The following is a 23,523-nucleotide window of genomic DNA, read 5'->3' as shown; positions in this document are numbered from 1 at the left end:
TAGAGAAACACCCACCCTGGGTCAGCCCCTTGGAGCTTGTCCAGGGACTTCTTTGCCCTATTTTCTTGCCATGTCTCCTCAGATTCTGGTTGCAAAACAAAATGTCCTTGTTAGAGCCTCCCTTCTTGAGATTAAGACTCAACAGAATTTCAGGAATGTTAAAAGGGATTGCTTATTACTGTAAAATCTAAGAGAAAGGGTAGGAAAACTCTAGGAGCTATATAACCATGTATTAACAGTCATCTGCAAAGCAACAAATACATGAAAAATGTATAAAAAGCAAAAAATATTTAGGCATCATAGGCATGACATCAAATGCAACTCATACAGGATTGACTACTGCTGTCTATGTAAGTCTGGATACTCCATGCACTGGTCATACATCAGGTTTTGGAGGGAAATAGGTGTGTTAATAAATGCAGCTCACAGCTGGAGGAAATGTCCAGGGAAAGTGGTTTCTGTGGGGAGCTCTTCCTCTTTAATCACTGATGTGAAAGGGGAGTAAGAGCAGCAGCACTGCCTGCTGGAGATAACTCATATCTCACATCAGGGGTTTTGGCCCTGGTGTGGCTAACTTCCTCTCTAAGGATAAATAAATTAGTTTTGTAGGTTTCTCCTTCTGTCAGGTAGGTAGAGTGGTGCTGTTCTGCTTTATAAAATACTGGAAGGAGCATGAAGAAAAGGTGTATTGGAACATGATGTTGTCTGCTTTTGTCTAGTTTTTTATTATTTACAAAGCAGAAGTGCTCTGTGAGTCACCCCAGAGACAAATTGGCCCAGTCATGCTGGGCAGTGCCATCCAAGAACAATCATAACTTTTTAATACTTTCTGGCGCTTCAGGAGTTGCAGGGCTGCATGTTGCTGCACTTGTGTTCCTGTTTATTTCAGTCTCTGCAGCAGGGACCAGCACATACAGTTAAGTTCCGGATGGGACCACGGTTTCGTTTTTAAGAGCAGAGCACTGCGGCATAACTTCCCCTTTGTGTGCTTTGTGCTGCCCTGCATGGGAGACCTCCAAGCCTGGGCTCAGCCCTCACCCCCAGAAATTGCATCCTTACTGCTGGGACGAGGTCTTGGAAGAGCTTCTGGAGAGTTACTGAAGGAGAGAATAGTAAGTCTGGAAAGTGGGGCTCCTTTCGTGCTTTTTCCCATAATTAATGTTCTTAACTGGGAGATTTTCTGTGTCTGTGTGTATTGTTCTTACTAAGATAACATCTCTTCTTATACTTATGAGCAAAGATGGCTCCTGAGAAGTCTGGTACTACACAGGGAAGTGAAAATAAATTTTAAACTGGGTGCACAATGTGCATTCTTTTTCCCCCCTCATTTATTTTTTAATTCTGGTTTCCCAAAGGTTGAAATATTAACATTCCCATTTGGTTTTTTTCTCCTCCTTTGTGTGATCTACTTGTTTGAGCTAGGCAGAGTGGGACTTTTGTCTTTTCAAACAGGAAATGAAACAAGTGAAAGAGTTTGGTAGCATTGGAAAGTGCCTTGTGAATATTCTACAGCTGATTTGTAAGCTAGAGACCCCCATTAGTGCTTTGTGTGGTGCTTTGGGGATGTCTGGGAGCCAGACCCTGTGAAGGCTCATGGAGGAAAAGTGAGCTCTGACCCAACTTGAATTAGTATGTTATCAGTAGATGTGACATGGCAAGTTTGTGCAATAGCCTAACTCCTGACCTAAGAACAGTTCTCTTCTTGGCAGCCACTGCAGGTGGCACACAAGAAATCAAACACCCCTTGGGTTTAAAGGAAAGCCTGTACATCCAGGGCATGAGCATTTCATTCAGAGAATGCCATTTCCTTTGAATAGTCCATAATTAAACATCTATGTTATTTAAAGATGCTGTAATGAAATGCCTGTACAGTCAGTATTCGAGCAGTTGTCTCTTACAATGTATTCCAAGTACTGATAAAAAAACTTGTGCAGGAGGATGGGGGCTGGAAAACCAGGATGTCAGCCACAGCTCTGAGCAGCAAATTTAGCTGGTGGGAGGCAGGAGCTGGTTGCAGCAAAAACGGAAATTTGTGTGTGACAATCAACTTTTCTGACCTTTCCTGTTTTTCATTAAACAGTTCACCCAAGGAGGTGTCCCAACCCTGGCATGTTCCATTTTGTGTTGTTCCTGCAGTATGTTATTCTCTGAAAGGCTGTTGCCTGGGACCAAGCCTCACCAATATGCTGCACAGCCACATGAAGGGCTGCTTGTGAATGCTAATTATGAGTAATAAGCAATGGGTCTATTAAATGCTTGAGAACTGCAGGCTCTGAAATGCCTGTGGGAAATCAATACTGATAAATGTGAGCTGAAATACAATAAATGATGGGCTCTCATTGGTGTGTTGCTATGTAGGAATAAGATCTTGGAGATCTAATAGATAATTTCCAATAAAGGGTCAGCAGTGATGAAAAAAACAAGCAGGACTTAGGAGGAGAGGAGTAGATACCACTGTGCATGCTGCAGTGTACCCTTCTAAATCTGGGCAGGTCTGGTTCCTAGCACTTCCAAAAGGCTGTGATCATGCTGGAGGAAGCTCAGAAAAGACCCCTGAGGATGAACAGCTGGTTTTCCAGGGAAGGGTAACTGTAGGCTGTCTTTGCTCAGTTTTGGAAAGAGATGGACACAGAGGCTTTGGGCTTCTAGGGCAGGAGTGACATGGAGCATTAACACAGTGGTGTGAAAAATGTGGATCAGTTGGTGTTTGCCTGGTGCCTGCAGGAACAGCCGGTGGAGAGCAAGAAACAGGAGATGGGGCTTCAGGTGGTGTAGGGCCACACTGCACCTCCCCACTGCTGAGGGCTGAGGGACAGACACATGTTCAAGGGGTGAGCAGGGAGTTCATGGGGAGCAAATGTGCTGACACCTCCTAGTGACCAGGCCCCCCAGCTTTGCTTTAGGAAGTCTGAACTGCAGACTGTTAAAGTGTTTTGGAGAAGTGTCTCTATATCCTTGCACTGCTTGCATGTTTTGGGGTTCTGGTTTTTTTCCCTAAGGTACTGAAAGGGAGAAACCAGGCAAGTTAATCTTACCCAGGGTAGCAGTTTTAACTCTGATTGACACACAGGACTGAGGCCCTAGAGGGTATTATGCCACCTTATTGCAAATTCTGAATTTCAGGCCTTTCCTTACAGGTTTCCAAATTTTAGAGTGGCTTCTGATGTTCAGGTTCCTTGGCCAAAAAGAGCCCGGGGGGTGTGGCAGGCAACACACCACTTTGATAGCTGAAGGAAGTAAAAGATACACAAACGGAATATTGCAAAGCTGAGTGAGAATAAGTTGTGGCTTACACAGGCCATTTCTGTTATAAGCTGGACCTCCCCAAGGCATCACAGCTGTCAGAAACCTAATTTAAAAATAAGTTGTCCTTTGGGTTGCTCTCTGTTAATTAACTTCTCTCAGTTAATTTCATCTGGGCAGTCTTATCTCACACAACTCAGTTGTTCCTCAGGCACTACATCACTCAATTTCTCCTATCTTTTTTAATCAAGCACCTTTTTACAGATGGCATTCAATTTTGCCACCACCATAATTAAATGAATTCTCTTGTGACCCTTTCTCCTAGTGCCTTGCTGGCAATTTTGTACCAATTTGTTTTACCAGATTGATGTGCAAAAGTATCCAATTACTATTTTCTACTCATATTCTGTCAGCTTTGGCAAATCTTTGTTAAAACACATGTTCATAACATACTGACTGGCCCTTGTAAGAAATATGTGAAAGCCTTCAGAGCAGCACTGTGCTCTTTGGTGAATAAAGCTATTGAGCAGAGGAAGGCCACTTTGGAGATGTTCTGTGCCACAGCATTTTCAGCAGGTGCCTTGCTCTGAGTGGTGGAAGCACCTCACTTCAGGCACCTGCAGCACCAGCCAGGTGCTTGAAGTGCACTTTAGGAAGTTTCTTTTCCTAAAACTAGTATTAGCTACTCATTTAAATGCTCTGGGTTGTTTTAAAAAAGTCCCATTTCCACTCATTTCACAGGAAGAGTTAGAAAACAGGGCTCTCAGTGTGGGCACCGTGGGTAGGGAGTGAAGAACTCTCCTGCAGGAACCTCTGGAGCATCTCATTTTCTGTTAAAAAAAGCACAAAACCAGTCAGCATCCCCTCTCCCTCTCCTACAGTGGCCCAGCAGTAAAAGACTGGTCATGACAACTGCTCTGCTCTGACTTCCAAAGATTTTTGGACTGTTGGGAAGGATGAGTTCTCTTACTCATGCTAGAACTACAGTCTGCTCTAAGTGTCCAGAGCCCTCATCCTCCTGTGATCTCTTTCACCTCTGCAGGCCACAGTACAGTTGCAGTTTGTAATTCTGATTTCTGGCACTTAAATCAGTGTGCATTTAGTTTATGAAGAACCATTTTGCTTCTTGCATGTCTGGAAGGCTGGGCCCAGAAAGCAGTGGGAAATGGAGTCAAATCCAGATGGTGACCAGTCCCAAGGAGTCCCCAGGGCTCAGCTCTGGGGCCAGTTTAATGTCTTTATTGATGATCTGGACAAGGGGATCAAGGGCACACCCAGTCAGTTCATGGACAGCACCCAGCTGGATGGAGTGTGGATCTGCTGGAGGGCAGGAAGGCTCTGCAGAGGCATCTGGACAGGCTGGATCCATGGGCCCAGGCCAGTGCTCTGAGATTCCACAAGGCCAAGGGCCCAGTCCTGCCTTGGGTCACACCAACCCCCTGCAGCTCCAGGCTGGGGCAGAGGGGCTGGAAAGATGGGAAAGGCCCTGGGGGTGCTGGGGACAGCGGCTGGACAGGAGCCAGGCGTGCCCAGGGGGCAGGAGGCCAATGGCACCTGGGCTGTGCCAGCCATGGTGTGGCAGCAGGGCCAGGGCAGTGACTGTCCCCTGGGCTGGCACTGCTGGGGCCACACCTCAGATCCTGGGGCACTTCTGGGAACCTCAGGACAAGAAATGGACATGGAGGGGCTGGAGCGTGTCCAGAGAAGGGAACAGAGCTGGGGAAGGGGCTGGAGCACCAGGAGGGGCTGAGGGAGCTGGGGGGGCTCAGCCTGGAGAAAAGGAGGCTCAGGGGGGCCCTTCTGGCTCTGCACAACTCCCTGACAGGAGGGGACAGCTGGGGGGGATCAGGCTCTGCTCCCAGGGAACAAGGGACAGGATGAGAGGAAATTATCTCAAGCTGTGCCAGGGGAGGTTCAGGTTGGACATGAGGGAAAATTTTTGCACTGAAAGGGTTCTCAAGCATTGGAAGGGGCTGCCCAGGGAAGTGCTGGAGTCACCATCCCTGGAAAGATACAAAAGAAATGCAGATGTGGCACTTGGGAACACGATTTAGTGGTGGGTGAACAGTTGGGGCTCAATGTTCTCAGAGGTTTTTTTCCAATTTAACTGATTCTATGACTCTGTACTAGAATTTGTGAAAGAGACTATTCAGATGCCAATAGCTGTCCTTGTTTCCCCACAACTGTACCAGCTGGTCCAATAAAGGAAGCTGCTTATATTTAGTAACTTGTTCAGTAATATAACTACTGTTTTCTTGATTTAATAGTCCTTAAGTACTGATAATTTTTATATTTTCGAGCATTCATGGTATTTCATGTCCATGAATACCTAGGGAAGCTTGTTTTTCACTTCAGTTGAAATAGTATTTTACTTATCTAATACAGGGAAAATACAACTAGATGTGATTAAAACAAGTTTTAGTTTAGGTCTTCAGGTCTTTTTTTCCTACATTTTGATGATTACCACAAAAAAAATGAAAATTGTTTTTGGCTTCTTTTTCTTTGCACACATTTAAATATATTTTCAGATTTTTTTAAAAGCAGCTAGTGATGAAATAGTAACTGATAAAAAACCCCCCTTCAGTTTGTTTGTTTTCTTAGTACTAATTTGGATCTTTATGTCTCTTTATTCATGTTCCCTTCCCCCCAATTTTTTACCAGTTTACCAGGAGTGATTAAAGACAATGGATCCAGACTTTTTAAATGCATTTACACAGCCTTCTACACTTGATCGATTCCTAACTGAAGATGTCATTGCTAAAGGTATGTGCTTTATGAACCAGGACAGAAAAAAAGGCCAAAGAATCACCTGAAGGGCCAAACAGAAAATGTGCCATACAAATGAATTCTATATTTTTCAACAGTGATCCCATGGCTGTATCAGAAATGAGTAAGCCCTATGTTTGTCATTTGGCTGCTGACTCTTTGGGGGCAGATCATGAAGATGCAAAACAAAGTCTAGCTGGTTCTTTAACTGAAATTTAAGTTTCATACATATCTGACCAAGTGTGTTTTCCTCTTTCTAGAATTGTCCATCTAGATCTTACTCATTTGAAGTACACTGAAGCATAATTTCCAACAGCAGGTTTAGTAGTCCGCTATACCAGTGTTTTGCTCATAAGGAATTAGCTAAAGTGAAAAATAAATGCTTCTACATCAGGCAATCAGCCATACTGGGAATATCAAACTGATAGCAGATTTAGCTACACTTGCTTTAGTCATATCTGATAACTGTGATGGATCTTGTTTGCTTCCTTCCACAGGCGAGAAGAGGAAACTCATAAAACCAACCTCAAGCAACAACCCCAAACTAGAAGAATTGAAACTGGTATCACTTCTTTTACTGCACTGTTTAACCCTCACCTCGAGTTGTGCTAAAGCAAACAAAGAACCTGGCTCTTTAACCTCTTTCAGCCCTGTAAATTGCCCAGCCCTCTGACCTCTGTCCCCAGTCTCTACAGATGGGAATGAACTCTGCTTTTGGCATTTGAGTTTCACACAAAGGATGCCAAACTTTTGTTCCAGGACAGCATCAGGGTGGCTGGGGCCATACAGGATCCAGCATCCAATGCAGTGAGCACTGCTGGGTGTGGAGTGCAGATACAAACCTGAGTGGCTTCTGATGTGACACCTCTCCTAACCTGGGCTGCGTGGGTGAGCCACACCAGAAGCACCCAGTCGCTCTTTCATTGTGAGGGTAACGTAGCAGCTACAAGAATCCAGGGATTCTTGGGAATCTTGGGATCTCAAGCAGAAATGTCAGCATTTGCTGTGACTAAAAAGAGATATGGTGCAGGTTTGCTGCACTGATCCCATGGTAACTTTTAGGAGTGCTCTACTGATTTGCAGCAGCCTTCACCAGCAGCTGGCTCAGCTGGCAAGGTTAGCAGAGAGCAGAGGGGGATGGGATGAAGAGTATGCAAGTCACCAGGAATTCAGGATGAAAGCTTTCAGGCCCTTCTACAGTGCATTACCTTCTTGAGGTAACTGTGAAAGATGAGTCCTATTCCACAGGCAAGTACTTTATTTCCATCTAATTTTGAAAGTCTCCCCAGTGAGTTCAATCACTGTTTCAATTTCTCTAATGACACAGTCCACATAATAAAACTTCCAGGAAGAAAAATGGCATGTGTCTTATGCACTCCTTGCATTATAGAGGTGCTGAAATTGTTATAAATATTATGAAAAGCAGCTTAAGATATGTGCTGTTGTTTGTATTTTGTAGCATTTATAAATATGTAGGGGTGTTTCTATATTAGGTATTCATGCACATTTGATCAACAAGTTTTGATTTTGTGTCAGGTTTTCATGATGTTGTTATACCAAAGGGAAAGTCTGAAAAGTGGTGCTGCAAAATGCAATTATGTTGTCTACAGAAAGACTGGATTTGTTATTTTGAGATTGCCGAAAATGAAGAGTTTTCCTCAGTTATGAAAATTTCTGTGAGTTTCAGTGCTTAATCCATTTCCTCTCAGAGATCCCTGAAATGATGTTCATCACTGTCTAATGTCTTTTCTTTGGGTGATGAGGAGATGGAAATTGTGTCCTGAGGGAGACAAAGTCCTCTGGGTTTCCATCAGTGCCCCTTGATTGCCTTCCTAATCTAATGATTTGATGGCTTCTCTACAGAAACATCTGGGATGGAGACAGGGACAGGGAGGAATCTTCAAGGGAAGAACAAGGGAAGCAAAGAAACTCACTGGGGAGAGACACTTTCACTGCATTTTCCTTTTGAGGTGGTTTAGGAGAAGTGAGAAATACAAAATGGCTCCCTGTAGCTGCTATAAATATCCAGCTGCATGTAAAATAGAAGATGGTTAAATTTGGAAGCCAGCAGCAAACTTCACAAAGTATTCCTTTTCTCCTTTTCTTGTTTGCTCATTTGTAGACAGGAAGATCTGCTCTGCAGCTGACTGGGGCCCCCACAACTGAGCAGAACTGTGTCAGCTGCAGGCTGGGAGAGCAAAGGAGGGATGCCATAGGGCTGCTCGGCAGTGCTTGCTGCTTTTCTGACTTCCCTCTGGCTGGACTCTTGTGTTCGGGGTTCTGCTCTACCCCTCACACCTCTGAAGTGTCACCAAGCATCAGCTGAAGAGCACAGCTTTCTGCTCTTATTTCTTAGCTGAGGATGCCTTTTACAGTTTGACACCTTCCCAGTTCAGGCTTTTTTATTTCTTGTGCAGTTTCAAGCTTCTCAGAGATTTCTCAAACCGTTCTTACATTTTTGTTAATGTTGGCGAGCTTACAGGAATCTGGTACGAATTTTCTCCTCTGTTTACAGCATGTGAGAAGAATATAATCTACTCCAGACACTCACTCATAACAATCACAGCAATAAAAGCAATACCCTTCCCTCTTACAAGAGGGATGCTCATGTTGGCAGCCAGCTGGGGCTACTGCTTTTCTGTTCTGCTTCACCAGGTCATATTCCCTTTCCCTCAACACATGTGAAAAAAACACATGCTTGGAGAAGCACTGAGGAACTGCTTTGTTCTTCCATCTAGAAACACATGTGGTTCCTTTCCTTTTGTAGCCAGACCTTGGCTTCCTGAGCAGCTTCCTCTTTGCAAAGGCAGGAAGAATATTGGAAGAACAGTGGGAGGACTACCATGTAAGAAAGTTCCAAGGAGGTATTTGGGGATTGAGTGGTACAATATTACAGAAAGAAAAAGAAAACAAAACCAAGGGATGAGAGGAAGGAGTGCTAATAGTGTGGATGAGTACAAGAAACTACCTACAGAATGAGCCAAGATGCTTTTCCTACAAACTTCTGCCTGGCAGTTGAATTTGTGTGAATTCTGTGATGTGGGATGAAGGCAGGGGATGGGAAGTGTACTGTGCAGCCTTTTCCCTGGTGGAAGTGGGAAGAGTGTCTCTTTCCTGAGCTGTGTAACATAATTCCTCAGACTATAAGTAGCGAGATGTCTGTCTCACTTGAAAATTAGGAAAAACGAACCCTTTAGAAAACTACCAAAAAGCACAAAGGAAGTGGAGATTGAAAGCAAACCAAGATCTGAGATAAGGGACTGAAGAGAAGTGAAACAGAATATAGCACCGAGTGCTGTGCTGTCTGAACCACAGGATTATAATTGCTTTGTTTTCCCCTGCAGTTCTTGACTGAGTGGATCAACAGAACTCTGAAAGAGGAACACATAGTAGTTAAAAGTCTAGAAGAAGATCTGTATGATGGGCTGGTACTTCATCATCTCCTGGGTGAGCTGGTCCTTTGAGTTTAGCTCTTGGAGACATCTCATGGAGGAGCTTTCCAATCAGAGAATAAACCTCAGGAATCACAGTAGCAGGGACCTGTCATCACTTCTCACTGCACTGAGGGCTAGCTGTGATAATCACAATTCTGAACAAATTCCCACTATTGTTTCATATGGTTATTTTACTTCTAAGAAATTATTAATACCTGCTAGTTGACATAATGAAAAGGTTAACTATGAAGTGTGAAATTCAGCACTTCTGAAATGAAGGAGGAACACAAACAAGGAACATAAACCAGGGACACAAAGGTGGCTTGTGGTGCTACCAGAAACATTGGATGGAATCAGCATGGCAATGTATGTTTTCCTGCATTAAAAAAAAAAAAAAAAAAAAATTAAAGGCTAGGTCCAAAGAACTGTTCTGGAACTTGTAAAATCTAAGAGGCTTTTGGCACTATGTGGTGCTGGTATAAAGATGTGGCCTCCTAGAGCAGCCTGTTACCTATTTCTCCATCTCTCCTGTCCCTACTATATTTTTCTTTCCCTTTTACTCTCCTTGGGGTTGTCTTTTAAATCTCCTTTCCACCAGGGCTGAGAGCAGCAGCATGAGCAGGACTGGCTGATTTTTCATAGTTTACTTGCCTGAGCAATGAACTTCTATATATGAATTGATATGGACTTTGTATATTATCTACAGAAAAGATTCACTCCTTGGATTTCTGTAGAAGAAATGGAAAGAGTTAGGGCTAGGGGATGATGCTACAAGGAGTGACTTGAGTCCTGTCCCTTTTGTAAAGCTCTTAAATGATACTGAACATTAAAAACAAGAGTTTGTGTGCTCTGCTGTCATTTTATGTTTCTAATTATTTTCTTTTTCCCTACAATGATGTTAAAATACATCCTTCTTCTTCCTATGGATCATCTGTAAAAGAAAATTTAGGATCTCTCCAGCTGGATGTTGACAAGATTGCATTAACAGAAAAAAAACAGCGAAAGAAACTCTCAGTGATTCTGGAAGTCGTGGCCAAGTGTTTGCAATTGGAAGAAAGTCAGCTGAAATGGAGTGTGGAATGTAGGTGCAGAAGTGAAATTGAAGAAAAATTATCCATCACAGGCTTCTTGTGCTATAAGGCTGCTGTGAGGCAACGTGCTGCCAGAACAGTAATTAAACAACCTGTTTTCAATTACTAGTTGAATCAAAAGTGAGACAGAAATATCTGACCTGCCTGGGTCTGCCTCCTCTAAGTGTGTGGCTTGTGAATCACTTAAGAGTCCTCAGTATCCCTGTATATCTCACTTTTAAGCTGTGCTATTGCTAAATTTTGATATTATACAAACTGCAATCTGGTGTCCCACCGGTGTTATGGCCCTCCATGACTTTGAGGTTCTCTGCACAGGGAGAATTCATGATGTTGGAGGGAAGTTCACATGTTTTGCACACTAAGCATTGTTTTCTTCCTTTATAGCTATCTTGGCAAAGGACTTACTGAGCACACTGCATCTTCTTGTTGCAATAGCAAAGCACTTTGAACCCACCCTGGCTCTGCCTCCAAATGTTCAAGTGGAGACAATCACCATCGAGGTATTTGTAGTTTCAGTATTTGTTAAAGTAGATCCTAGAGTCCTTTCACAAGGCTAACCTGCTTAGAATTAGAAGAAATATGTGTGCAGCTGTGAAAGAGATACTCATATTTTCTGTGAATTACACCTTTCAATTTCTGAGTTTGTTGGATTAGATTGAGTATTCAGTTTGGATACTCTGTCTTTAAAAGGGGAAAAGCACTATGCTGTTTTTCTTCCTCAGCCAAACAAGGGAATGGTCAAAACTGAAAACAGATGTTGATCTCTGTAAAGAAGAAAATGAAGAAATTCTACTGTTACTGTCTCTAAATATTTTAAAATAGAAGATTGTATTCATAAATCATTAAGTATTTTTGATGCTGAATATTTCTTTCTTTAGGTGATGGGAGTTTTTACTCCCTTTCTGTTAGGGTAACATTTTGGTATTTTTCTCTACAAGCAGATATCTACATGTCTTCTTCCTCTATTTTGTTTCTTAAAGTCTGTTCTGAGACTATAGGAGACGATTTATTTATTTTACTTATTTTATTATTATATTTTATAATATATATTTATTTTATATTTATTTACAATAATATATTTAAATATTTATAATTGCAAAAATTACACCACCAGTGTATGTAACCACAATGTTTTTCACTGCATGAAAGGGAAGAGCAGCAAACACCAAGGACTTCCTCTGATGAGGAAGTAAGAGATTTCCCGTTTGAGACTGAAGAGAGCAGAAGGAAGCAGAAATCTCTCAAAGTATCTGTGCTAATTGTACTGGAGTTATTGACTAAGTGCCCTCTGATAATCATTTAAGGCAGCAAACAGGTCATGAAAGCTTGTTTATGGAATATTTTTGTGTGACAAACCCAACACTGTTTACTGTCCTTTCAACAGTCCATCTCTGGAGGATTAAAGACATCAAATGCGGTGGAATATATCACAGAAAACAAGTAAGAGGGGACATAGCTGTTTTTTACACTGTCAGTCAGAAAAGAAACATTGTGGGTATGTTCCCCCTTGCAAAAAGTAGCTGGGATCATGATGATGACAAAGGTGTAAGCCCAGGCAGGTAAATGCATGTCAGCTATTTCTCTGATTTCTTCTCTTTTGTTTTATTCCCCTCTTCCTGTTTGGCATTATGGTGCAATCCCTTTATTTATTCTATATATATAAAACAATATGTATGATTGTTCCTTAAACTTAGCATTTGTTATTGCCATGGAATTTCATAGCAAATATAGTAATAAAATTCCAGTCCTGTAAATTTACCTGTGCCACACTAAACTGGAAATTTTCTAAAGCCACAAAGGTTTAAATCCACTTTAAATTTGCTGCTTTTTTTTATAAATAAAGAAAAAGAAGGCAATTATTTTCTTATTTTACTGTGAAAGAAAAGTTTTAGCTTGCTGAGTGTGCGAGGTACTGCCATTATTAAAGGAGTTTAGTAGGATACCATTTACATAACCAAAAAAACACGCGCATCATTCTAAGAACTGTAAACACATTTTCCTACTGTCATTTTTTATATGCCAAAACATCTTCAAGCTCTAATATCATGAGCAGCTTTTTGGAAGAGGATATTGAGTACTGTGCTTGTAAAATAAATGTTCATTAGTGTGTGGGCCAGTTAAAATCTCATATATTTCCAAGACCCTACACAGATATACAATCTACTTTAAAATGTCTATTGGAAAGTCACTCTGAAATAAAGTTAATGCCACTTTAAACTCTATCTCCTGCTTTACAGGAGAGCAGATAAGCAAAGCTTATGAACAAGATCAGCTCTGCTGAATCATTTTTCTAATTCTTGCTTTTTATTGCACTTCCAGAGAGAATATAGAAGCTCAGTCAAGTAAGTGCTGGCATTGCCAAGTTCGGTGTTTTGTTATGTGTTTTTGGACACCATGTCCTGATCCATTTTTACCCCGTGATAAAATCAGTATGCTCCCACTAAAGTTAATAGAGATTCATGGATTTTTTTCCTCGTGTTTTTCTCCAAATGTCTTCTGTTACTGTCTGTTCTTACCAACAGAATACAGCTTGGAAAATGGGTGGTCACTTTGCCTGTAGGCTACAGGCAACAGATGGGAGGGGAGACAGGGCATGAAAGTGGGTTGATGACCCAAAAAAGAAACCTGGCTGGAGGCAAAATGCCAGCTTGGATTTGTGCATGGACCATGTTCACTGTTGGAACTATTTATAAAGGCTTCAGAACTGTGTTTCTCATTGCTACTGGGTTTTGTACTTTCCTTCCCACAGTTTGCAAATGAGATTTTGAAATCCACTGGTACTGGGTCGTGGATGGCAGCTCAGTCAAACATCCCCAGAGATTTTACCCTTAGGGATTTTGAGGGCTGGGAAACACTTGAGGTGAAAAATGTCCCCGTGGGCAAAGCCTGCAGAAGCTCTGGGTGCTGCTCCAAGTTCAGTGTGAGCTGCTCTTCCCTGATGCAAAGGAGCACACTGCACCCCTAGAGAACCAAGGCAACCGTTTGAATTCTCTTCTGTGTCCTTTATTTTGGCATTTTCATCCTTTGCAGAGGTGCAAACGATATAATTTAATATCCATTTATCACTTATTCCACTGAGTTTTCTATAGTGTGGGCTGAAATTGTGAAAAAACTCCAACTCTCACCCCCTGCCCTAAGCAAAAAAAAAAAAAAAAAAAAAAAGAAAAAAAAAAGAAAATAAAACTAGAAAAAAAAAAAAAAAGGAAGAAAAAACCCCCAACCCATAATTAGGTGTTTCTTGTAGTGGGCTGATTCTGCTGGGAAGAGAAATCTGCAATTCACTCTTCAAGATGCTCTCTCTCTATTTTTGACACGGCTTTCTTAGCCAAGAGAGAAATCCCAAAGCGTGGCTCCAGAAGAGGGCTCTCTCTGATTTGTTCGATGGATTCACCTATTCCCTGGCATTGCTCCTGCAGCAACCCGCAGAACAGAGAAACCGAAGGAATCCCTTTCACCAAGGAGGCTGCTCTGTCACCGTCGTTTGGGAGGAATTTCCCTTAAGCAAAGCTGCCTCTGCTTTCCTGTGCTGGAGAAACTGGTTCTCCATTTAACTGAGCTGCCAGAGCACCTCTCCTTGCTTGGAGAGTTTCAAATATTTTGCTCATGCTTGAACCAGAGCTAGGTTGCGGCTGGGTGAGGAGATGGATCCTGCTTTTGCTGCACCTGGGCAGAAAGGGGAGGTGAGGGTGGGACTCGGATGGATCTCATTTCCTTGGAAGTTTTAGACTACTAGTTCTCTGGCACAGCTCTGCTGGCACCAGCTCCTCACCCACTTTAAACTGGGTGGCAGAACTGGCCATTTTTGAGGTCTCTTGTCAGAGGAAGGGTAGAGTCTCCATATCTTGCTTGTGGTTTTTTGAAGGGAGGAGGATGGGTATTTTTCTGCAAATTTGGTGTAACTGACATTTCTGTTTGAGGAGAGCAGTAAAACATACAGCTCTTCTGCTCCCTGCATTTTATCCCAGAAGTTCAGGGTAAAAAAACCACCCAAGTGAAAAGAAATAAATCACAGTATTGTGAAACTTAGCCAGTGTTCAGACTGGTGGCAGCACAAACTGAGAACCTCTGCAGATGAAAATTACAGAGCTGAATGAAGTAAATTGTTTTCTCTGATGTGGTCAGGCTGAAGGGAAGCCTGTCATCCTGTCGTCTGATAAATATAAAAGCAGCATCTTTCTCTGCCTCCCTGCTACTCTTTTCCTCCTTGGATTGTAAGTTGCAAATACCTTTCTCCTTCTGTAGCCACATTAAAGCTCTGATCTCTCAGTTATTAAAAATGAAACCAATTAATGTTGTTTTGATACAGAAGATGATGCCTTTGATGAATTATTTAGCTGTGATCCAGATAAACTGGATGCTGTAAAAAAGGTAATTTACTTTTTTAGTTGACATCAAAATCTGTTAGGCTGAGCTTAAATACTAGAAAAGTCTAGAAAAGTTATTTTTTCCTTTCCACCTTTCTTCCCTTTATTTCTTTAGGCACTTTTGGAATTTGTTGACCAGCATGTTGGAAAATTAGGATTAAATGTGAAAGACATAGAAACTAAGGTAGGGTGCTCCAAGCTGCATGGTACCCATGTTTTGTCAGCTGTCTGGGTGTTTCCTCTCACCATTAGGAATTCTCCTTTTTATTACAGTAAATTTGAAATTTGGCAACATAATGATTTCCAGGTTTAGGTTAAGATATCAAGCTTTGGTCTCTGAAGTTTCTGAAGCTAATAATTAATGCAAAAATACTGCCTTTGTATTGAATGCTGCCCTTTGTAATGCTACAGGGAGTAATTCTCAGAGTCTGCCCAGCTCCTAAGGGTGCTCTCTTTGTCAGGATGGAAATAAAGGTCTCCAGAAATTAAAATGGAAATCAAGTTGATTTTTGTATTTAGTGATTGTTGATGTTGCATTTGCTTCATGGTATGAAGGCCTTATTTTCATCACATTTCAAAGTCTCATCCTTGACTGTAGAGCTTCTTTAGAATATGAAATTGCACAAGAATTTGGGCTGAGCATCCTGGGCTCTGGTGAACAGGTGCTCTTCTGAATTTTTCCAGTGGGCAACTGTAAGAAAAAAGGGTTTTCAAGCGTTTTGTCATACCTAACTAGGCACAATTTTCTATTATTTATAGTTATGCATTTGTGCTCATCTGAAGTGTTTTCCTATTTGGAATTGTTTGTTTTAACAGCTATCCCTTTACAAGGTTGCATTTTCACAAATGTGAATTTGGGAGCCTTACCTAACTAAATATGAAGTTCACTGTGGAAGAGGTTGAGGGAGCTGGGTCATTAGACTGTCTGCTTGCCTGAGTAACATCTAAATTCCTTTGTTGCTAGAATGGCATTTACTGGAATAGCTTACTAAAGGCAATAATTTTCAGGCAATTCTTATCTAGTTTTCAGATGGGGTTGTCTTACTTCTCCTAATTGGACAACTAGAGGGCTACTTTCTGAATTTAAGGAATTTCTTCCTGACTCCGGCCAGCACCATGGAAATGGTAGGTTGTTCTGTAATTATGTAGAGCTTGAGCCATAAAACTGTGTGTTCTGCCTCTTGCTTGCACTGCTGCTGCTGTGTGTGAAGTCCCACACCCACAGTGTTTGCAGGAGGGGGGTTTGGGGCAGTGCCAACACAGGCACTCAGTGCTGTCAAAACATCTCAGAATAGGTCAGTGTCCTCTTCAAAATTAGCTTCTCATGGGAGGCAAACACCTGTTACTTGCACTTGTTTGGCATTGGCCATGCTTCTGCAGCCTTCTGGTGAAATCCAGGGCTCTGTGTGCTGGAAAATGGGTGCGTTGTCTTCTACCAGTCTGTGCTGCAAACAGGATTTGAAGAGGATGACACGTCTTGCATAGCAGAAATGGCTCTCTGTGACTTCCTTTAGGCTGCCCTAAAAATATGCCTCAATCAAGACATGGCCAGAACATTCTGAAGGTCCCTTCTGTGTTTGGGTAACTCTTGAGAGTTTACATCCTTTCCTCCCCCAAGGCTGGGGGCTGTAACATACTCAGCCAGACCTGCTTGGCACCTTTTTCCACCTCTACCAGGCAGATTTCATCTGTGCTTTAAAAGTAAAAGCTGTCACCAGCCAGAAGGAAGTGTGTGCTGGGCTGCCTCCTCCACAGGTCTGGAATGTTGATATATTTTAAGATATTTGAGGTATTTTCAGATTGTCTCTGGTGTGGGTAGGCTTTTATTCACTTGGGTCTCTGAGTAGCTCTGAAAATCTTGAAACTGTAGATGTTTTTCCTGTTTTGTGCTCAAATCTCTGGAAGTGAAATGTGTCAGATCTTTTTTGCTTGAGAGCTGCCAGAGAAGAAATTCTCTCCTCTGGTACGGCTTCCCCGCACAGAGGAAGCTTTCATCTTTTCCCCAACCTTGGCACAGTTAATGCCCCTGGGTAATATTTATTTGTAACAAAAATTCTCAGAGGTCCTATATTAACAAATAAATATTCCCATGGAGCTTTTCATCAGAAAGTTTAGAAGCACAATTGTTTGACACCTAGGTTCAAATGTTGTCAAAATTTTATTGCTGTCAGTGGGTAACTGTTCAAAGTATTAGGAAAATTTTTTTTTGTTTGTTTTATGTGTTTTTAAATCCAAGAACAGGGAAAATACATTTTGAAGCATCTAATTAGACATAATCAAAACATTTCCTTAGAGTTGTTTTTCTTCCCTTTCTCTTCCACTCAGTTTTCAAAATTGTTAGGTCTGTTCCCATTGAGTTGGACAGAAATTTTTAACATTTCCATTAGCTTTATTCAGAAGAAGTCACTGAATATTTTCTTATTTAAAAATTCATAAATAACTATTTTCCTTTTGGTTCAGCCCTATTCTAGCCTCACAGATGTCTTTCTGGAAATGAGATAGCCCTGGTACAATTCTGGTGCAAATCAAAGCTCAGACTTCCTAGTTCCTACCCTGCCCATCACTGGCATCAGAGAAGAATAGAATGGGGTTGGGTACTGCTTCAGTACAATAATTTCATTTTAGCAAAGTTACTCCTAAGGACTGGACTTGCTGTCAAACAGTTTGCCAAAAGCGGGATGACAACGAAAAATATCGATCAGCCATAGTCCAGCTGTCATTTGTACACAAAACATGTCTTTCAATTCCCCTGTGCTTTCTAACTCCCGGTTATTTTAGACCTTAATTGGTACAGTAAAGTATGAAGACATAGCGTCTGCTGGGATTTAAAAGATCACATTTGTTTTTGGAATGGTGACAACCACATGCACTGTTGGGATCAGTGTGGTGCATCCACCTTACAGTTCCTTCTAACCAAAACAATTTCATGACAGAAATTTAGGAGGTGATCAATTTTGAGGTGCAAGAAGCTAACACTGCACGTGGGTAGGTTTGCAGCAGGGGTTTTTTTTGGGTCTTTATTGCTAAAAATGGCATTTACAAGGAACTGTACAGAAATGCAGCTCTGGGTGCTCGTGAGTGTAGAAAGGTGTGTGTTTTCTGAGACAAAGAATACCATCACAAAATAGGTCAGACAAAACTAGGGGTGATATCTGTACAGTCATGAGATGAAGACTATGATGACGATGGAGGGCTTGTGTGCTTGTCAAAACTGTGTGAATTTAGTTCTTTTGCCAAAACAGGCCCAGAGCTAAAACACCCCAGATGTCCTGGCTGCTGTCCAGTTGTAAATTCTAGAAAACTGTCCAGATCTTTTGAGTCAGAAAGCACAGCTGGAAAAAGCGCCTTATTTTCAAGGCTTCCCTTTCTTGGGGAATTACTGTTATTTCTGTCTAAAGATTCTTTTTGAAATGCACATGTTGCCATTCCTTGAAAATCCCCGATGTATTACAGAGAGTGTGCCCTTTTTGCCTGTGCTGGTTCACCAAGGAAACGTTTGATTTATTCATTCCAATCAGCAAATTGTGTAGAACTGCATGGTCTTAAGCTCTCCTGTCTGCTGACTATCAGAGGAAGGAAACAAACCTGAATCCAAACAGGCACCCTCAGTTACTTGTAAACCAGAGAACCAGGTGAAACATAAATCTGTTGCTTCACTTCAGAGCACAGGGGTTTTGCCTGGCTTATGCAGGGGGGACTCCTGTGCTTATTGTCACAACATAACAAGGAACAGCAGCTTCCCAAAGGATAAATTGCCCAGATTGCCCAGTAACTCAGGGAAGGCAGGAAGAGAAAATCTGAAGTTCTTTCAGGTCTTGTTACTCCTTTAGAGGAAGGGAATTTGGTAATTATCAGCCAAGTATACAACTACCCTTAAGCTGTTAGAAGGCGATATTACTTTAAAAAAATCGTTTATAACTACTGCTCATGTGTGTGATGCTGCTTTTATGTGGGAAGGGAGAGAAAAAAGCAGTGAGGAAAAATGAGAAAAACCCCTCAGCCTTCATTCATAGACATGGGCTTAATTTCTGATGAGTGTTATTAAGGATATCATCACTGCTATTAATGTGAATAGACATTTTAGAAGTACAGCAGAAACTTGTAGCTAAAAATCATACCTGATCTTTGCAATTCTGAAGGAAATATAGAGAACTTTTCCCTTTTCATTTGTTCCAAATGTGGTAAGCATATGAGCATTGCTTAAAAATACCCAGAAATACACTCCATGCATCCATTAGATCCAGTTAGGGATCTAGCCTGTTTTCCCCATTAACACAAGTCTTTTACATGCAAGGTCTGTTTTTAAACAAATGGATTCTTCTGCCCACCTCATGGGATATGTTTTGCTGGAGATGGATTTTACATATAATTTTATATGATAATTGGTAAAAATTCTGAAGAGCACTTCATCAAAACTAAGGAGAGGAATACGAATACATATTTATGAATCAGTTCTTCAGCTACTAGAGAAATACTTTTAAAACCTTTTGTTGGTTAGAAAATATTGTCAGCTATATTAATATCTCTCTCCAACAGCTCCACAATGTTAACCTGGCACTGGAGTTGCTAGCAGAGGGAGGCCTTCTGAATTTTCCTGTGAACTCTGAAGGTGAGTCATGACATGCAAACTTACCTGGAATAGAACTGCTAACATCCCAGCTTAGCAAATGTTCAGGTAATTGCAGGAAGCAGGTTCTGGAAATGACACTGGCACATTTCCTTATATGGCTGCCCTACAGCTCCAAAAGACCTTTTTTTAAAAAAAAAATCATTATTTCTATACTAAAAAAGTTGGGTTGTTATAAGTTTAGTAACTTTACACTAAACTTAAGCTGTTTAGTAATTCAGTATTTGTTAAAATTTAAACCATGACAGCTCCTAGGGAAATTACAGCAGCTGAGCTGGAGGCAAAGCTATTTTCCTGTCTTATAAAAGCTTTCAGTGCATTAAAAGCAAGCTTGTTTCTGTGGGAAGATACCTTGAAGAATTTCTCTGGAAAATCAGAAACACTGATCACTCTATTCAAACTCAGAAGAGTGGTGGGTCAGTCTCCTGAATATGAAAGTCACAGTTTTTTTAGTGGCTTTTATGCTTGGTTAAGACTTGGGAGCTCAATCTTGATCTCCTTCATTCAAGTGAATGCTTCCATCCCTGAATCAATGTACATGCATGCTCCTCTTTCTTTCTTGACCACAAAAACAAGCAAACAAACTACATTTGGATGAGTCCAGTTTTCCAATTAAAATACTCCACAGAAAAATTTGGTGATAGCTCTTGAGGGGAGGAGGGATGTGGTTAATTAATGGGTGGTGCTGTGGTTGCAAAGTCTGATTTCTTGCAGGGCACATAATCCCTGCATTCCTCTACAAGCTTGTTGCTGAAAAAGGAAGTCAAATCTTTATTAAAAGTAACAAGTAGTATTCCAGTTCTAGCTCCCTGTTAGTTATTTGTGAGTGGGTGCATGTGTTGGGTACATAACACATGGTATCATGGAGAGGGAAAGAGAGGATTTTGGGCTTCCTTTGTTTTTCCTTTTGTTCTCTCTTCCCACTACTGCTTTGGTGATGTCAGCAGTTTGCATGCTGGGCATCCACAAACTGTAGGCTTTTTGCAGTGCTGCACAGAGCAAGGAGCCTGGAAAGCTAAAGAGCTTTTATTTATATTAACATTAATAGAGTAATGGGTGTGGGCTCAGGTTTCCATGCTGAGATCCATCTTTAGTGTGAAAAGAAATAGATCTTTTCCTTCCTCCCCTTTGGCTTTCCTTCCTCCCCTATGGCTTTTCTGCACTGCCTCAAACACAGAGGTGATCAGTATAAGAAATACTAGTGCCAGCATCCTCAAGTCCTTTACCTTCACTGTGGAAATCCTCAGCTAGTGAGTGAATATAATACTATTTAGGAGTCATTGCTAGAGCTACACTATTTAGATTCTAAAAGGATCTAATTTTACTAGTATTTCTTTGTTGGTCTTTCTCCCAGTGATTTACAATACCATAAGAAGAACAGAAACCCCTCTGAATCCATTACCCTCTTCCACTGAGATTTTTAAATAAAAGAGCAGTTTATATAGCCAAGAAGAAAGAAGCTGAAAACTAAATGAAAAAAAAAATACTCCATACAACAGAAACAAAACAAAACCAATAAAAAACAATGCATCAAATGGCAGCAAAACATGATGGAAACACTACAGCAAAAATAAAGTGTCAACAAAAAAAGTGTACAACAAAAAAATAATGATTCCTAACACAGAATAATCATAAAACCCTCAAGATATAAAGCCCTATTAAATTATCTACTCTGCTCTTTGCTAATTAATTTCTTGCTCTGCATTATTTGCCCTTATTTGTCTTCCAGCAGCAGAAGTCCCTATTCTTCATATTAATTTAATAAATTATTGGTTTCTACCTCTGTAGTTCCTGTTTTGCTTCCTGTTGCAATTCAATTGTCCAAGTTCACATTATAATTGGGGAAATGTGGGAGACTGTCTTTGGCAGGAGCAGTCTCATCCTGTTCCAGGGATTGCTAATACTTCCCATCTGGTTTTGTTGTGTCTGTTTTGTGTATCCACAGATATTGTGAACGGAGATACGAAGGCTATAATGCGAGTTCTGTATTGCTTGTATTCCAAATACAGAACCAAAGAAGCATGAAGAACAAGGCCAAGAGCTTGAGCTGCCCTTTTTTTTGTTTGTTTTGTTTTGTGGTTTGGGTTTTTTTTTTGTTTTGTTTTAGTTTAGTTTTTTTTTTTTATTTTGTTTTGTTTTGTCCCTTGCAGTCCATGGTATGGTTTTTGGATTCCCAGCTCTGTTTGCCACTGCTTCTGGGCATGCACTGGTGTTTGACACTTGCTGTGTTAACACTGTATAGCAAATATGTTGTTCATGCAAGGTTTCACATACACAGCCTGAGCAACTGTAAATGTGTTTCCACAGCTGGTGTTATTCTAGGGCTGTAGCTCTTCTTCTAGATCCTGCCTTCTGTATTCTCTGAGCCCTCCCAATGCTGCAAAGAAATTAAATGTGTGTTTTTTCTGGGCCCTGTATTCTTTGCTCCTGAAGGTGACTTTGAAAGTTGTTGCATCCCTCCCCATTTTCCTGCTTCGGGAAGTCATTTGGAAAACTAGAGATGAGAAAGACCCACCAGAGAGGGAGGGCTGAGACACACCTCAAGTTCAAAACCTGTTTCAGAGGGGTGGCCAGTGCTGTCAGACAAGACGATATGGATGGGATGCCAAATGAATAGATAGCAAAAATGAAATGTGAACTTACCAAGTGTTTTATAAATGTTTCAGTGCTCATTTGCTTGAATATGGAAAAGGCACTCAGTACAACATGCTGGTGTGAAGCTGCAGGAACAGGGGGTTCTGCTGCACAGCTGTAGAAGGATGCCCTTATTTCCTTGCTAAGCCAGTGCCAAATCACGTTCAGCTCCAATTGCAGCCCTGACACCAACTCTAGCTAGTAGGGATGCCAATCCCTGTCTAGCATGCTTTGAGAGGGAGTCACATCTGCACTTTATCTGCAGTAAAAGGTGGGCAGATGCTGGCTGAGCTCTGCAGCTGGTGGTGATAGAGGCCACTACGGGTGGGAGCAGTGGATTCAGCTTCACAGTGCCTCTGACAGCTGAGTCATCTCAAACTCGTCAGGCTCTCCTAGGTGAATTTGTCCAGCAGTTTCCTCTGGGTGCATCAAGGTAGCCACAATTTATTAATCATCACCCTCAGTCTTTCTTGGGGGATTTAAATCAGAACTCCTTTCAAAACCTCCATCTATTCTCTTGACCTTAAATTTATGTCATGTTGTATAAAACTAGAGATATAATTAGAAAAAAAAAAAAGTTTCAGTATTTTTTTTCACTTCCATGTAAACTGAATAAATTTCCTGCCATGGGTCACTCTGACATTTGATCTCTGGTCTGATCCTCCATCTGTGGGTTAATGGGAAACCAGAGCTCACCAGGTGTGAGTGCTGACATTTACAGAGAAGAATTTGTTGTGTCTACCTCTGGATCATGCAGCCCAGGGAAGATCCTTACATAGCAATACTGATAAGTCTTTTGAAAATGGTAACACTGCAAACTGCCCTGAGACCAATCTCTTCTCCACCAAGAATTAGCCTGTGACATTTTTACAGAGAAAAATACAATCTTTGGTGCCAATGAGCGACCAAGATCACTTGATTCCCCAGCAAATATTAGTCGTGGTGCTGATCTGGGCAATTTAAGTAAAGAATACTTGGTTCTTTCATTTGCAAGTTCCCACAGGCACCTTGCTTGACTCCTTAATGGGCTTCCAAGAATCAACTGGGAAACCTGAGAAGTTCATTCTTGCTTCACAGAATTTTGTAACACTGCACATAGAACATGCATTCATTGTAGAATGAAATGCTATTGAGCAGATAAACCCAGGATGTGGCTTGTGGAGAGCAGGGGTGAGGGGGCAGGAGGGCCTGGGCAGTGATTTGGTAGCAGTCTGGCCTTTTCCTCCTGGGAAGCTGTCCTAAACCTCTTGCCCTGTGCTGGTGATCAGAATTCAGTTCCAGGGTGTGACTCCAGGCATATGACCTGGGGTAGGAAAAAGCCACCAGTGCTAGGAGGATTAGCTAGTGCTGCCCTGGTTAGATGG

The 23,523-nt window shown here is 41.5% G+C and overlaps 1 protein-coding gene across 3 annotated transcripts; it reads left to right on the top strand.

Moving 5' to 3' along the window:
- Positions 1-973: 973 nt before the first annotated feature.
- Positions 974-22,799, top strand: PARVG (parvin gamma). Of its 3 annotated transcripts, none has more exons than XM_059473122.1 (13): positions 974-1,112; positions 5,905-6,006; positions 6,507-6,571; positions 9,354-9,456; positions 10,393-10,524; positions 10,919-11,034; positions 11,919-11,974; positions 12,854-12,876; positions 14,841-14,902; positions 15,014-15,082; positions 15,922-16,023; positions 19,435-19,507; positions 21,471-22,799. In XM_059473122.1, the coding sequence occupies exons 2-13, from the start codon at positions 5,928-5,930 to the stop codon at positions 21,548-21,550; spliced, it is 960 nt and encodes a 319-aa protein (XP_059329105.1). In that variant the 5' UTR covers positions 974-1,112; positions 5,905-5,927; the 3' UTR covers positions 21,551-22,799. The 3 variants fall into 3 exon arrangements, with proteins under 3 accessions (XP_059329105.1, XP_059329104.1, XP_059329103.1); XM_059473121.1 differs by having other exon boundaries at positions 10,384-10,524; positions 14,844-14,902; XM_059473120.1 differs by having other exon boundaries at positions 10,384-10,524.
- Positions 22,800-23,523: the final 724 nt, after the last annotated feature.

The sequence above is a fragment of the Ammospiza nelsoni genome, chromosome 5 (assembly GCF_027579445.1).
Source record: "Ammospiza nelsoni isolate bAmmNel1 chromosome 5, bAmmNel1.pri, whole genome shotgun sequence".
NCBI lineage: Eukaryota > Metazoa > Chordata > Aves > Passeriformes > Passerellidae > Ammospiza > Ammospiza nelsoni.
The sequence above is the reverse complement of the archived record's forward strand: the minus strand, read 5'-3'. Positions and strand labels throughout refer to the sequence as shown.

Coding starts and splice junctions, on each gene's coding strand:
- PARVG (XM_059473120.1), top strand. CDS start 5,928: ATGGATCCAGACTTTTTAAATGCATTTACACAGCCTTCTACACTTGAT. Junction 11,975..12,853: donor GAATATATCACAGAAAACAA/GTAAGAGGGGAC, acceptor TTGCACTTCCAG/AGAGAATATAGAAGCTCAGT. Junction 19,508..21,470: donor TTTTCCTGTGAACTCTGAAG/GTGAGTCATGAC, acceptor GTGTATCCACAG/ATATTGTGAACGGAGATACG.